The following is a 15,461-nucleotide window of genomic DNA, read 5'->3' on the forward strand; positions in this document are numbered from 1 at the left end:
TGTAATAAACAGAAAGATAATTAATAAATCAGGCATTGACTAATGCGGGTAAATTATTGATGACAGTTGTAATTAGAGTTGCTTAAAATTATCAACTGGAATGTTTTAATGTAGTGTGGTAAAGGTTGAATGTTGTTGACATTTGTGTGCCAGCGTAATATAGAATTTAATTTCATATAAAACGGGATTTAAATGCCAAACCGCCCGACTTAAAATCCCAGAGATAGGGGTGTGTTATTGAATCAAAATTCATTGTTAAGTTCGAAATCCCTTTCGTAAACCCATGTGTGTATAGTGCGTGTGGATTTGTCAGAAACTTTGATAAACTCTGGGGTTAATTCTTGTTATAAACACCTCACCCTAGGGGTTCTGATGATATGTCAAAATAGAGGTTTTCTTTAAAGAAAATATATTAATCGGGTGTTATCTTTTTCATCCATTCGTCAATTTTTATTCAGCTACTTGGCGAGTGAACAGCGAAGCAAAGATATGAGTTATGATTTCCACTCGTACACGTACTTTATTTCCACAGATGAAAAATCGCGTCGATTTTTCATTTCTAACCATTTATACGTTCTTTTGCTATTCATTTCATTCTTAATATCTTTCATTGGTTTTCTAAGCGTACGTATATCTGGGAATCATTTATTTTATACGACTGGCGTACAGATAAGTACCTTTACATCTAACTGCGATCCATTAAAGTCTTCCTTTCATCCCAAAATCGAAAGTGCAGTTTCTTTAATAATTGCCTTACCAGTTACTTAAATCGTCGATCGTCGACTACATTATTGTCGTAATTGCCTGAAACTGAGTTTAAACTCGGAACCTCGAGCGATTTGGCTAAAGCAAATTCAAACTTTCTCGAATGTTAGTTGCCCTGGTTCATCTAAATATCGCCCTACTCAGCAAATTACGTGCAAAACCAACCAACGTGTTACTTCTATCTAACTTCCCTATTTGTGACAACCGCTTAAATCCTGTTTTATTCCTCTAACTTACACGTATGAAACACCTACAGCCATATTATATGTTTAATTTAGTTTAGGACGCATTGTCACTCTCACGTGTTTAACTTTCAGTTTTCGGAACTAGGTGGAACCTAACTTGCGTTAGAGTTCGCTTGGGAGCTTAATTACACTTCATATAGTTGCTGTTATCGTTGGCATGCTGTTTCATGTGAATCATATTATATAAATGTCTCCTAGGAAGCTTTTTATCTGAGTAATATTGTATGTATTAATTTCAGTATCAAGTTCAAAAAAAAAATCAAATTCCATATCCATACATAATTAAAAAGTGTTTTTTGCACATCATTTAGGTATTAAAAAATAATATTTCCTTCGAGACAGTAAAACTAAAATATCACTCTACTTTATATGAAAATGCTTTAAAGGTTACCTTATTCAGAATTCTGCCAGGTTTATTTAGTAACCTGCCTTGAAATAAAGTTTTAAAAGATGAAAGTTTCCAACAAAATTAAAAATTTATTTAGATTTTAAAGTTAATGGAAATCAAGTGCAGTATGTAGCAAAATAGAGCTCTTCTTAAGTTTAAATCATTGGAAGAGTTGGTTAAACGCCCATAGTTCTAAAAAAGTGTACATGAGCTGTTCGGGACACATCTGGCAAAAGCGCTTTCAGTACTCTTGAGGGTTAGATAGAGGACTGGAAGAGTTTTGATTTTAGCTAATTGGTTTTTGCAACTTTTTGGATAAATTTGGCAACTGCGTTTTGAGTATTTGGCATGGACTGCATAGAAGACTCAAAAAGCTTCCCACAGGGCTGTAGCAGCATACTGGGTGACCAAAAATAACCGAGATATAATGATTTTCCTTTCTACACCAAAGGAATCTGTAGACTCTCTTTTTTGGCACTTTCCAGAAACACGTGGCAACTGCGCTTCAATTATTTCATATGCACTGTATAGAGGACTCAGAGAGTTTTTCCTGCATACTGGGTGTCCAAAAATAACCAAGTTAACGTTATTGAGCTGTTATAACACTTTGTAAGTCCAATGTGGAATACAACTCGCAAATATAGAATTTAACTTTCATTTAAATTAACAACAATATAAATATACACATACTTTAACGAATTGAAACAACATTCAAATCCATTATTATTTAATAATATTATATTATTATTAATAATAACTATTATTAAGAAAATAGGTATTAGTCTTGACAAAAAAAGGCTGTTACAATATTTACGATTTATTTCTCAATATTTATTTAAAACATTTGTTTAACATATACGTAAAACCAAAATAGAGGTAAAATACAGAGAGAGAGAGAGTACGTATCTTAGCAGTATTTATTATAGATACAGAGTAGCATGGACATGATAATAAAGGTTAATCGTAGACAAATTATACACTAGACCATCAATAAGTGTTCAATTATTAACAGTACCATCACTTTCCTGAAATAACATTTTTAAATTGTATTGTGAGTTTTTAATTATTCATGACTATTGATTATAATAAAAAACAATGGTTTGCTATCAGGATGAAATGTTTTTTTGATGATCAAAAGGTATAATACTTATATATACATGCTTCATAGACTGGGATTAGGAGAAATTCCAACAAATATTGCTTGTTACAGTCCACAATTGCAGGACAAAACCATATAATACAAACTTTAACACAACAAAAACAGTAAACCTAATTGCTCATCTTTCTTGTAGGCCGATTTTTGCCTATCCCTAAAAAAAATGCGGAAATACATGCAAAAGCAATATAGAAAAACCTTTCAAAACTGTGTTACCCAATACTGTGTTTCATAAAAATTTAAACAACTTCGGTATACATTTTTTTTAATCGTATTTGGATTTACAAATTGGGAACCAATATACATTTAGTAAAGGGTTTTAAAATGTTAGGAGCGAAGCAAACAAAAGCTAGAGAGTGTATCTCTTCCACTAAAAAGTAAGTGAAAAGTTTAGAAACTAAAAATCGAATCAAATCGAAGATATAGAAACATCTTCACAAAAGTGAAAACATATCCGGGTGCAGGCATACAGTTAGACCACAATACACTTGTCAGACAAAACTTAAGAGCAACACAGTAAAGAACCAAATAAAGAAGTACCTTCACAACAAATGCAGACTGATAACACAGAAGAACCAATAATGATACTTTGTAGATTTGTAGCTGTCGGGGTGACAATTCACTGCGGCTTTGAGGCCTATTGTACCCCCCGTTACTAGGATCTGGGTTGATGCTAGTCTCATCTAATCTTCCTACAGCTTTAAAGCCTTAATAAAGGCCAGCAGCTGAGTCGGTTTTAGAGAAGAAATCTCCCCATCATTGATGATGCTGCTACCAAACATGTTGGTCCTTATGTAGGTGTTCAGGAGTTTCTTCCTCATCCCCACAGAGTCTGCAGTCTCCGTGATTTCCTAGGCCTCTCAAGCGACAGTGTCCTGAGAGGAAACGTAGGTTTCTCTTGCTCAATTTTACCAATTCATTACTCCTTTCCCGGTTGTAACATCCAAGAAGTTTTTTACAGTGCACCAGTCCAGTGAGTTGTTTTTAGAGCTTGGCTCTTTCGTGTTCTTCCTTCAATTTGAGTTCGTGTTTACAGGTGACATCACCCAAGCCATAGAAGGGTTCTGGTCCCGTAAAAAGACTCTCCGCCCCTTTTTTAGCCAGAATGTTGGCTTTCTCATTTTCCTCAATTCCTCTGTGTAAAGAATTGGATGAGAAATGCCAGGGAATAGAAGTTTTGCAAAGCTGATTCTATGAGGTCAATGCACATAGGAAAATGAGAGACAGAAAAGTTGAATAAGAAAAATGTATTGATAGCTGATTGTGGATGGAGACAATATTAGAGAAACTTAGAAGAAGTATATAGAACAGCTGTTTTTTTGATAAGAGAGGAAACCCACTCAGCTTTCAGGCTGGCTCCGGACCTAATATCATGACAGAGGTAGTAAAATCTGCTATTAGTTATCTAAGGGAAGGAAAGGCTTCAGGGCCGGATGGAGTAATATCGGAATTTCTCAGGCTTCTTGACGATGAGCCAATCACATTCCTGACTGGCATTTTTAATAACATGTACAATACTGGAAACATTCCAAATGAATGGCTTATCTCTGATTTTATAATGTTACCAAAAAAACCGTGTGGTGACTACAGAACAATAAATCTTATGAGTCACACCATTATAGGATTTTCGGATCTCTTCTATGACTTCCAGAAGGCGCTCAATAGAATAAAACACGAAAAGATGATAGATAGATGTCTTGATGAATACGGGAATATACAAGGATCATCCAAAAGCCTACTATTAAAATTAATATGGAAGAACTAACCAACACAGTAAACATTCTTCGAGAACTCTGGTCGGTGGAAATCTTTAAAGAGGTCTTTGAAAATACTGACAGGAATTTTGCTGAACGGATGAACCACATCCGGTACGCAGATGACACAGTGGTTTTCACTGACAAAATGAACGACTAACAAGAACTAATGAACAAATTCAGCAGTAAATATGACATTAACATTAGTAAAACCAAATACATGGTAATCAGTAGAGAAACTGGTGGATGATACGGCTTAATGATCAACAACACACCAATAGACAGAGTAGCACAGTTTACCTATCTGAGAACCACGATCAATGATAATTGGGTTCGCTCATAGGTGACCAGGTGTAGAATAAAGAAATCAAGGACCGCCTTCAACCAAATGGCTAAACTGTTTATCATAACCTCAACACGACATCAAAACCAGATTCTTCTATGGGATGGAATCATGGATATTAACCGAGCCAACACAAAGAAAAAGCTTTCGAAATGTGGATCTACAGGAGGATGATGAGAATATCATGGGTGGATATAGGGACCAACAGGGCAGTGATGGAGAGAATGAAGAACGACTTGGAAGTAATGAACATCATCAAGAGACAAAGCTTGAATACCTCGGACATATTATGAGGAACGAAAGCAAATATTACAGAAGTTTGTTCTTTAAGGGAAAGACTTTGTTCTTTAAGGGGAAACTGATTATTTCCTCATCTCAACATTGCCAGAAGTGCAAGTTGACAAGTAATGAGAATATAAACAACAAATTAAACTCCAACTGTACACAAAACCAGGATACCTTGAAAAATTTTTGGTTTTTCTACTAAAATAGCCTTTGTTTGCATGCTCCTGATTTACATGAATAATTAAAAAAATATATTTTTGCCATCTGTGGTATTACCACTAACGTACACAGGAAGAATACGAACAAGTACCTAAATATATATTTAAAAGTTACAATATTCTTGTTTAAGGAGGGCGTCTATTAATTATGTTTTTTTTGGACACTTATAGAATGGGCACATCTAAAATGTTCTTGTAGACTAAACCAACCCTTGTCAGGCTTAACGACATTTCCACCCCCTTTCACTCAGTGCTTGCGTTTTCTTCGGATTGAAATCCGGTTGGGAACATTTAGTGTCAGCCCATTTATATTTTTTAACATTAGTAATATCTTACAGTACTGGTATAAGTAAATATAAAAATACTTAAACGTAAACAATATGGGGCCTGTCACGGTTGTCATTGAGTTGTTCGTAAATGTTACTATTACCGGTACAATGTTGAGAATAAGGATCCCATACCGGCATGGCTCTATTTTGTAACACGATAGGGGGCATTATATAGCGATCTACATGGTTGTTATCGTAATTGGGTAAAGATTTTCTGGGTGGAGGGAGTGGAGGAGCATTATAGTTGGTTTTTATGATTTTGGGCAAATCTTTTTGTATCTCATTATTACGCTTTTTCCTCGGAAGGAAAAAGAACACACCTATTAAAATACCTACAATAAAAACAACCGTTATGGAAACTGACATAATTGCCAGCCAGCTCATTGAACAATCCATCTGTCTTTGACTTGCACTTACTAACTTTTTGTCTTTCAGTTCTTCGGGAGTTTCACAAATAACATCATTAACATCCAGTTTCAGTTCGGTACTTCTTTTGGCAGACAACCCAGAAGAATCAACATTCGTTTTGTTAGTATCCAAACGAACAGCTACGTTATCCTGAAGGATTTTCCACAACCATCCCATGGAGCAGTTGCACTCTAAAGGGTTGCCACCAACCCGAAGTTCTTCAAGTTGGTCCAAAGGAAAGTGAGTTGCCACAAGGAATTTGATAGCGTTGTATTTCATGGAGATGTACCTTAGTTTGTGGTTTCCATAAAATAACCGTGTGGGAAGAATACTGATTTTATAGTTATAATCCATGCTGATTTTTTCCAGGTTGATGTTGTCTACAAATGCTCGAGAGTCAATTGATTCTAAATGCTCCAAACGAGCTAGTGTTAAGTACTTTAAATGGAAAAGACCTCTTAGAGCTACAGGAGGGATGTGCTTGAAATTATTGCCACTCAGTTTGAGGTTAACTAACTTGGAAAGTTTCGAAAGTTGAGCTGTAGGTAAAGTGGATAAATTGTTGTTACTTAAGTCCAAATGGTCCAATTTAGCTAGGTTGGCAAATCCCTTAGGTTCAATTTCAGTTATCATATTTTCAACTAACACTAAGGTTTGGAGCTCACTCAGATTTGGCACTTTATCATTTTCAATGATTTCAATCAAGTTTTTTGCCAGAGACAAAACCTTCAGCTGCGTCAACACTGATAACTCTCTTGGAATATCAATAAAAGAGTTGTAATCCAGATATAACGCTTGCAGATTGGGTGTTGCTTTGAATGTTTCATCTTCAAAGTAATCCAGTTGGTTACCATTCATTTTGAGAATTGTCAAATTACTCAGGTCTCGAAAAGCCAACGGTCCTATAGACTCCAACTGGTTGTTGCTCAAATCCAGTTCAGTTAAATACGTCAACCCTTGAAACGCGTCCTTCCCAAGAACATCGATAAAGTTGTTGCTTAAATTCAGAAATTTCAAAACTTTTTGGGTCTTAAAATTTCCACTGCCAAGATTTTTAACTCGATTCCTGGACACATCCAACAGATAAAGTTTCTCATAAAATGTGAATGTGTAATGCAGCTGAGTGATCTTGTTACCAGACAGATCCATAACGTGGAGTTCTGGATTTAGCTGTATCGGCACTACTTCAATTCCTGCCCCCGAACAGTTCGCTCTCAGTATCTCATTTTCACATTTGCAGCCATTAGGACATAGCACACCATCCGCGAAACTAATTAGTGACAGAAAACATATTGTCGATAAGAAGGTTATCCACATTGGTTGGGCCTTTTCATCGTCCATTGCAAGGGGACAGCATGGTCACTTAGACCTGAAACAATAAAACACATAATTAGATTTTAATCAAAACAGAAGTGGTTTATCTGTAAAATAATTGCAAAGTTACTATCAAGTTTCTAAGACTAGTACAAAGGTTAACCAATATGAACTATACTCTAAAATTTAAAATTTTTTGAAGACTAAATTCTAGGTGTTGCTCTAAATTTCTCATCTTCTTCTTCTTCAATTGCCTTATCCCTATTGGACGTTTTTATTAGTATCTTGCCTAAACAACTGGATAGATGACGGGCCAAACCACTTTCTTAGATCTCACGGACATTAATAATATAAAATCCGCTTTGACATCTTTTAAAAAATAAACTATGACCTTCCTTCAAATTGTGACATGACTTCAGTTTGAGCAAAAATATTTTATGGAGATAACTTCACATGCAATATTTACATGAGAATTTCGGTCTAAGAGTCGCGTGACGTCACGAGGCACGTTTCAGTTCAACTGGGTTTAGGGATTGTGATGTTGTCTGTTTTAGTGTGATTATTAATCCATGGTTTGTCTATACTAAATGGTGTCAGAGTGCACAAGTTCTTCAAGTCCACACCAAATTTTAAGAAGAAATGTTTTAGGAAACATTAGTCTTTGTTTTGTTACCACAGATAGCCGTGACGTGTGTGGACAGTGATGTGGTTTTTGTTGATTTTTTTCAAAATTTTCTCTCTTACAATCGCGCAGATATTGTCACAAAATTAATGATTTTAATTTAGTGACATTTGTAGTCGTTTAGGATATTTGTAGTGGTTTCTGGCCATTTTAAAACCATTTTTTAAGGTTTTAAGACCATTGAAGAGGTCTCTAACACGTGTATAGTATTTAGAGGCCTCTGAAGATTATAAACTGGCTTTCTAAGGTTTAAGACCCTTGTATACCCCTCTGACAATTTTTGGGAAGTTTCTGATAGTATTTAAAATTCTGGCCATTTTACAATAAGAAGAAGAGCTACATGCCGGTGAAAAAGTTAGTTTAAGTTTAGTTTAAAAATTAATAAATATGTAATAAGTTAAGGATCACCAAGAACCAAAAACAAATTTTTCTGCAGAATTGTAAAAGTAGTCATTACAGTAACAATTTCATCATTTAAAAAACCAAAATATAAGATAATCATTATATGTACTAATCCAATACCTGTTTAGAGCTGATAATAAATTGTACATTGCGGTAGGGATTAAAACAAATGTTTATATATGTGTCTCATGTTTAAACAAAGTGCCGTTCCAATTTAGTGAAATAGAACCGATATTGATTTTAATAGTAATAAATTGCGTCCGAAGAGCATAGATTAATATTAAATATTGGCAGTTAAAATTTTGGCTTTCACTAAATTCCCTTATACCAATAGTTTATTGTATAATCTTAAATGTAAACTCTCACAAAATCGGTATAAAAGCTAGTTTCCACGTAGAGAAAAAGTAAACACAAAAGTTAATCCGACACGTCAGAGAGTTTAATTAAAAATCTTTAAAGCTAATTCAGCAATAAAGGTAAAACGTACTTAAATTACTGAAAGGAAGCAGCATCAAAGATGTGTACGGTTTCACAGATATTAAAAAAACTTCTATTGTTTCAGCAACTTTATAATAACACAATGTTAACAGGATTCTTATTTGTTAATAAACTGGTGCACGTTTTACGTTTCCTTTCACTCAGCGAATATTTAAACGTGAACATAAAGGGTTCGGAATAAAACGTTCGAGTATTTTTCCACTGTGAAAAGCAATCAGACATCCAAAGTAATTCTGAATATCTCTAAAAAGCCTCGAGCAGATTTCAAGTATACGAGACAATTCCAAAGAACGTCTGAGAAGCGTTATTAAACCGAAAGCTTTATTTTCAGCAGGAAGTCTGCTTTGGACATTGTCAAACAACGTTTTTGTGTAGCATTGAGTAGGTACTGTATTATGCATGAAGTTGATAACAGCAACTTTATAGTTAAAAACTCATCAACACTATCAATGTTGAAACTATGAGGATTGTCTGCTTAACCTATATTAACTAGCAAGTATATTTTCAGCATCATTCATAATTTCAGCTTGTTTTCAGGAGTTCGAAACTTTTCAGTTTTTTTGCTGCTAAGAAACTTCAGCAAATCTTCTAATCAGTGTTTCGGATAATTCGCGTTAACCATGGCGACGGCTAATAAATATCACTTATTTTCCTTTGTATCAGAAGGTTTAATTAACAAACTTATTTTAATTGAAATGGACAATCCAATAATATTAAATTGCAAGAGCAAAAGTTTGAGTGCATTTCAGCTAATCAATATTTAAACAGTATTAGAGCAAGCATTTGATTGGCGAGCTGAATGTGACATACGTGACAGGACACCCGGTATATTAACTAATTTAAACTTCAGTCAATTCCAAAACCGCTAAATTGGAATTGAAGCCGGAGATGTAAAAGCAGTTTCTGTGATGGATAAATGCCACTCTGCAGAAAAGCTAAGTCGACTAAAGCTCCAGATAAATCGCTGTTTTATAGCGAAGCTTCAACTAATTCCATTTGAGGGATGCGGCCCATAAATCGAGATAATTTTGGGAAAAAAGCATTGTTAATTTTGGAGCTGGCGCTCCCAAACATCTGTTGGTAAATGAGAATTGCTTCGGTTTACCTTTTATCCACCTTAGAGGTGTTTTTTAAAGTAAATTCAACCGGATTTAGTATAAAAACTAAATAATTTTATGAAAGGTTAGAACTAATAAAGAACCAATTTAAATCGAAGAAGTTTTGACAAAGGCGTTTACCTATAGAGAATTTCATTTCGAATTCTAATAATTTAGTCGCTCGAAAACTGGGAAAATTTGATCTATGCAAGCTCCAAAGTGGAAATGTATTTAAATTTTTCATCATAATATTTACCGTTGAGTGCAACGAAAATGAAAAGAGATAAGGCATAAACGCAAAGCAGGCGTAAATGAAAAAAATAGCCGCACTTTTTAAAGCATGTCTATGTTGTAGATTGCTGACACGTATATAGCAGATAAAATTTTGATGGGAGGTATCATTTATTAAATGTTTTACGAAGTTTGATATATCACGTTGGAAACATCAGTTAACCTATTAACGTGCGTGTATTTGTGGCAGGACTATTTTAGGATAACTCATTGTGTAGGTATGAAGATTAATAACTCCCAACAATGATGCACTATCCTGGACACATCTGCGTTTTTCATTTCCAAAATATCCTGCCGCATCTTTTTAACCTCAAATGTATATTTACTATTCTACTTGAGTGTATTTGAAAAACCTTTTATGCTTGCTAAATTACTTGATTTTGCTTTATGACAGTGGGCAAACCCTGTTTTGAAATTGATTCTATTGAAGTCATCGTTGGGAACGTTCTGAAAGGTCTTCGTTTATTAAATATTATAGGTTTTTCCTCACCTAACAAAACCACATTTACCAAAAATAAATGAAATAATTTTTTGCCGAATTGATTTCCTATTAAATGCTTTCCCTGGACAATAATGATTTTCGCTAGTTCTCTTTTACTTTCAAGATTTATAGAAGGAAACTGTCAACTGAACTGTACAAGCAAAATTCGTAAAATACAGAATTACAAACAAACCATACAGCAGAAAGCAATTTAAATCCTTAATCGCTTTTGTAGCAAAATACTGCTTTCACTTTTTCCACTTTAATATATCCTGAGAATAGCAAAGGTAAAGTATTTTCTCACTTCTACTCCAAAGCTCAATTTTATATAACATTGAGATAAATTATTTCGAAGCAGCTTTTGCTTTAGCTAACCTGAAAATAATCCCTTCCAAAGCAGAACTCCCTCTAAATACGAGTAAATCCTTTTATTAGATACTTTTTTTATTGTTAATACCTTGAAAACATTTTGCCCGTTCTGTAGCTTCTTTGAAAACCCATATTGAATTTATGTGTTCGATATATAGTCTGTTCAGTCCAAAAATGTATGTCGTTGATTAAATGTAATAATCACTGGTTGTCAAAATGTTTACAGTTTTAGGTTATAACTTAAGGCAGGGGCTACAATAAATTATATAGTATATATGACCAAGTCAATGATTATATATCAACCATTATTAAACAATTCTTACAAGGTTTAGAACACTTGTGAAGGAGTTTCACAGTTTTTAGGTTTTTAGTAGCATTTAGAGGTCCATGGAACTTTCAAAATGGTTCTAGAGGCCTCTGGCAAATTAAAGCAATTCTGGGAAGGTTTCAGACACTTGTAGAAAACTCTGGCACTGTTAAGAAGGTTTTCAGTAGCATTTAAAGGTCTATGGAAATTTCAATATGGTTCTAGAAGCCTCTGGAAAATTAAAGCAATTCTGGAAATGCTTAAGACACTTGTAGAGAACTCTGGCACTCTTAAGAAGCTTTTCAGTAGCATTTAAAGGTCCATGGAAATTTCAAATTGATCGTAGAGAGCTCTGGCAAATTAAAACAATTCTGGGAAGGTTCAGGACACTGGTAGAGGACTCTGGCACTTTTCAAAAGGTTCTCAGTAACATTTAAAGGTCTATGGAACTTTCAATATGGTTCTAGAAGCCTCTGGAAAATTAAAGCAATTCTGGAAATGCTTAAGACACTTGTAGAGAACTCTGGCACTCTTAAGAAGGTTTTCAGTAGCATTTAAAGGTCCATGGAAATTTCAAATTGATCGTAAAGAGCTGTGGCAAATTAAAACAATTCTGGGAAGGTTCAGGACACTTGTATAGGACTCTGGCACTTTTCAAAAGATTCTCAGTAACATTTAAAGGTCTATGGAACTTTCAATATGGTTCTAGAAGTCTCTAGCAAATTAAAGCAATTCTGGAAATGCTTAAGACACTTGTAGAGAACCTTGGCACTCTTAAGAAGCTTTTCAGTAGCATTTAAAGGTCCATGGAAATTTCAAATTGATTGTAGAGAGCTGTGGAAAATTAAAACAATTCTGGGAAGGTTCAGGACAGTTGTAGAAGACTCTGGCACTTTTCAGAAGGTTCTCAGTGACATTTAAAGGTCTATGGAACTTTCAATATGGTTCTAGAAGCCTCTGGCAAATTAAAGCAATTCTGTAAATGCTTAAGACACTTGTAGAAAACTCTGGCACTTTGAAGAAGCTTTTCAGTAGCATTTAAAGGTCCATGAAAATTTCAAATTGATCGTAGAGAGCTGTGGCAAATTAAAACAATTCTAGGAAGGTTCAGGACACTTGTAGAGGACTCTGGCACTTTTCGAAAGGTTCTCAGTAACATTTAGAGGTCAATGGAACTTTCAATATGGTTCTAGAAGCCTCTGGCAAATTAAAGCAATTCCGTAAATGCTTAAGACACTTGTAGAGAACTCTGGCACTCTTAAGAAGCTTTTCAGTAGCATTTAAAGGTCCATGGAAATTTCAAATTGATCGTAAAGAGCTGTGGCAAATTAAAACAATTCTGGGAAGGTTCAGGACACTTGTAGAGGACTCTGGCACTTTTCAAAAGATTCTCAGTAACATTTAGAGGTCAATGGAACTTTTAAAATGGTTCTAGAGGCCTCTTGCAAATTAAGACAAGTCTGGGTAAGTTTAAGACACTTGCATAGGACTCTGGCACTTTTTAGAAAAGTATCAATAACATTTAGAGGTCTATGGACCTTTCAAAATGATCCTAGAGGTCTTTAGGCCTTTAAATGTCAAACTGACAATAACTGGTACTATCATGTTATAAAACACATATTCTTATTTCATCTTTGTCTAATTAAATGAACAGAGCTTATAATAATGTATCCAAGATGTATCAAGTTTATTTAATATTAAGGAAAACCATGTTAAATTTAAATTATTTTTTAAGTTTTTAAGTATTATTATTAAATTTGAAATTATGACTTTCTTATTTATTTCACACTTAACAAACCATGTGCCTGTATTGTAATGTCATTTAAACACTTTTTAAAGGAATGAATTTAGCAAATCTTCTCTAATGAAACATCTCTTGTTTGCTTTCGTTGTGACTTCTCTCATTCTAGAACAAATGAAATTCCCTGTTCAAAAATTTTATATTGGAACTGCAACAAATTAAATTTTGCGGCAGTTGTTCGACTTGAAAAAGTTCCCACAGAAAAACTACCAAACCAGCAAGAATACTATATATTCAGGTTCGCCAGATTTTCATTTGAGGAACATTTTACATTATTACATTTTTTAGCGCCAGTTGGGTGTGCAAAACGTCGGAGATTTCTGCCAGGAAAATTTGTATTACTTTTTAATTCGCTTTTTTTTCGGTTACTTTCACATCCGACCGCAGAAATGACTTCTGGAGAGGCAAGTTACAGTTCTGTTTTTACTGAAAAAATTACTGAAATAGTACAGATTTTCTACGGTGATAAATCTGCAGGTAGGTTTGTTACTAAAAAAGTATTCGTTGGAATAAAGCAATTACCCAAGCTGGAAGGTACAAAACACGAAAACCGATCTGTAAAAGCAAAACCCGTAAATCATTATTATATGTGAATTGCCTAGGCTTAAAACAATATTTCTTCATTAACAGCCAACATTTTACAATACCACCTTATCTCCTACCTTCCCTTATCAGCTCTCTTGCAGGAGGGTTTTCCTGATGTCCTAAATTTGTAAATAATATTGTTACACAGTTTTTTCTTTTGAAACTCTACCTTAGACGAACTTGTCGGAATTGAAATGAACTAATCTAAGACGTAAGTGAATATTAATCTGTCACGTCACTTCCACTTCTCCTGGGACAGAGATTACTACTTTCCTCAGGATATGTAAACTATATCTTTCTCCAGGACATTTAAAAAAAGTAAGAACAAACAAGTTCTTTTTAATTTAACTCCTACAGGATTTGAATAATTAAGAATGACTGTTAGGATTAAATACTTAAAAGTAAATTGTTTCTCCAACGAAGCAAGAAAATCCCGAGGAAAATTTGATAAGTAAATTCTTGGAAAAATGAGTTTGGTACAACAATAATTGTAACATGAATATGTAATCTGTTCCTGGACCTTTTTACAATCAGCTTGCAAATGGTTTGTTCGCAAGGGAAAGGGAGTTAAAAGACAACTTTGTGAAAGAAGTTTCATACTAAGATTTTCCAAGTAACTCAATATTCAATTCCTGTAATAACTAATAAAGTGAAGAGAATAACTGATGTTTATAATTGGCAGTTTATAGTAACCTGCATTACTTGCTTGGAGTATCACTGTTTCTGGGAGAATGTAACAAACAAAATAATAAGTACACTTAACCATAACAATCCTTTCAGATTGAGGCTGTATCACATTTCTTGGATAAAACTTGTGCACTATACTAAGAAATCCAGAATGTTGAGTATAGACTTCTATTTTGTACTTAGGCTTTTCTGGAAAACTAGTAGTAAAATGATGAAACGGAAAACACATTAAAGCGATTTGCGTAGAATTTAAAAACCAAACTCTCCTCCTTTATTCCTAAATCCTTTTTCCTGAAAAAAGCTTTAAAAGGTGTACGTACAAAGCAAAGCATATAGCGTTTAATTTTCTCTTTCCTTAAAAGGGAATTTCTAGGTTAAAACATGCATTAGCGCTAATATTCGCGTGAATGGGATTGACGATCCTTAACCCTTGTACCCGGTACATTCTAATTAAACCTGAAACAGGATATAACACAAATTAGAATTATCATCAATTTTAATGAAGTTTCTGTGTCAGTATCAAATTATTAACCTGATTGGTGTAGAGAAGAGTCTTTCGTTACATCATTCATGCTGTGTAACTTTCATAGGAAATTTATTGCTCAAGCTGGAACAACTATATATTTCCTAAGATAGGAACGATATACTGGAGTTATCTGCATTGTCAGTAAATCTTTGATGTCCTTTCGTAATCCGCTAATATCTCTCAGGTCTAAGATAAACTAAGTATTTCCTTTTCGTTCATTCAAGCAGAGAAGTATCTAATGAACATTTTTGCAGAACATTACCACACTAAGGGCTGATTTTTTAGCAAATAAAACTGAATTTGAAGAAAAGTTTTCTTGTAAAAACCAGTGCGTCCAGTTAGTGAGAAGGAACAAAGCTAATCCCAGATAACGAGCAATAATGAATAGACAGAGCAGTGATAGTAAATAGAGGGCTCCAATCTATTTGGAAGCCAATGAGATGGAAACGGAAGCTCACGCAGTTTAGGGTGCTACACAGAAATTGGAAATTGCCAGAAATTGAAATGTTCAACCCTCGAAATTCAAGTTA

General features: G+C 34.3%; 1 protein-coding gene across 3 annotated transcripts in view; it reads right to left on the minus strand.

The window, feature by feature from the left end:
- Nucleotides 1-2,199: 2,199 nt before the first annotated feature.
- Nucleotides 2,200-15,461, minus strand: part of LOC145738956 (uncharacterized) — a 57,565-nt gene continuing 44,303 nt past the window's right edge. For all 3 annotated transcript variants that reach the window (XM_081994166.1, XM_081994164.1, XM_081994167.1), the window contains one exon: nt 2,200-7,260. In XM_081994166.1, the coding sequence (XP_081850292.1) occupies nt 5,520-7,232 (1,713 nt within the window). In that variant the 5' untranslated portion in view covers nt 7,233-7,260 and the 3' untranslated portion in view covers nt 2,200-5,519. The remainder of the gene's footprint in view (nt 7,261-15,461) is intronic.

The sequence above is a fragment of the Ips typographus genome, linkage group LG16 (genome assembly GCF_016097725.1).
Source record: "Ips typographus isolate SLU linkage group LG16, UJ_Ityp_2.0, whole genome shotgun sequence".
NCBI lineage: Eukaryota > Metazoa > Arthropoda > Insecta > Coleoptera > Curculionidae > Ips > Ips typographus.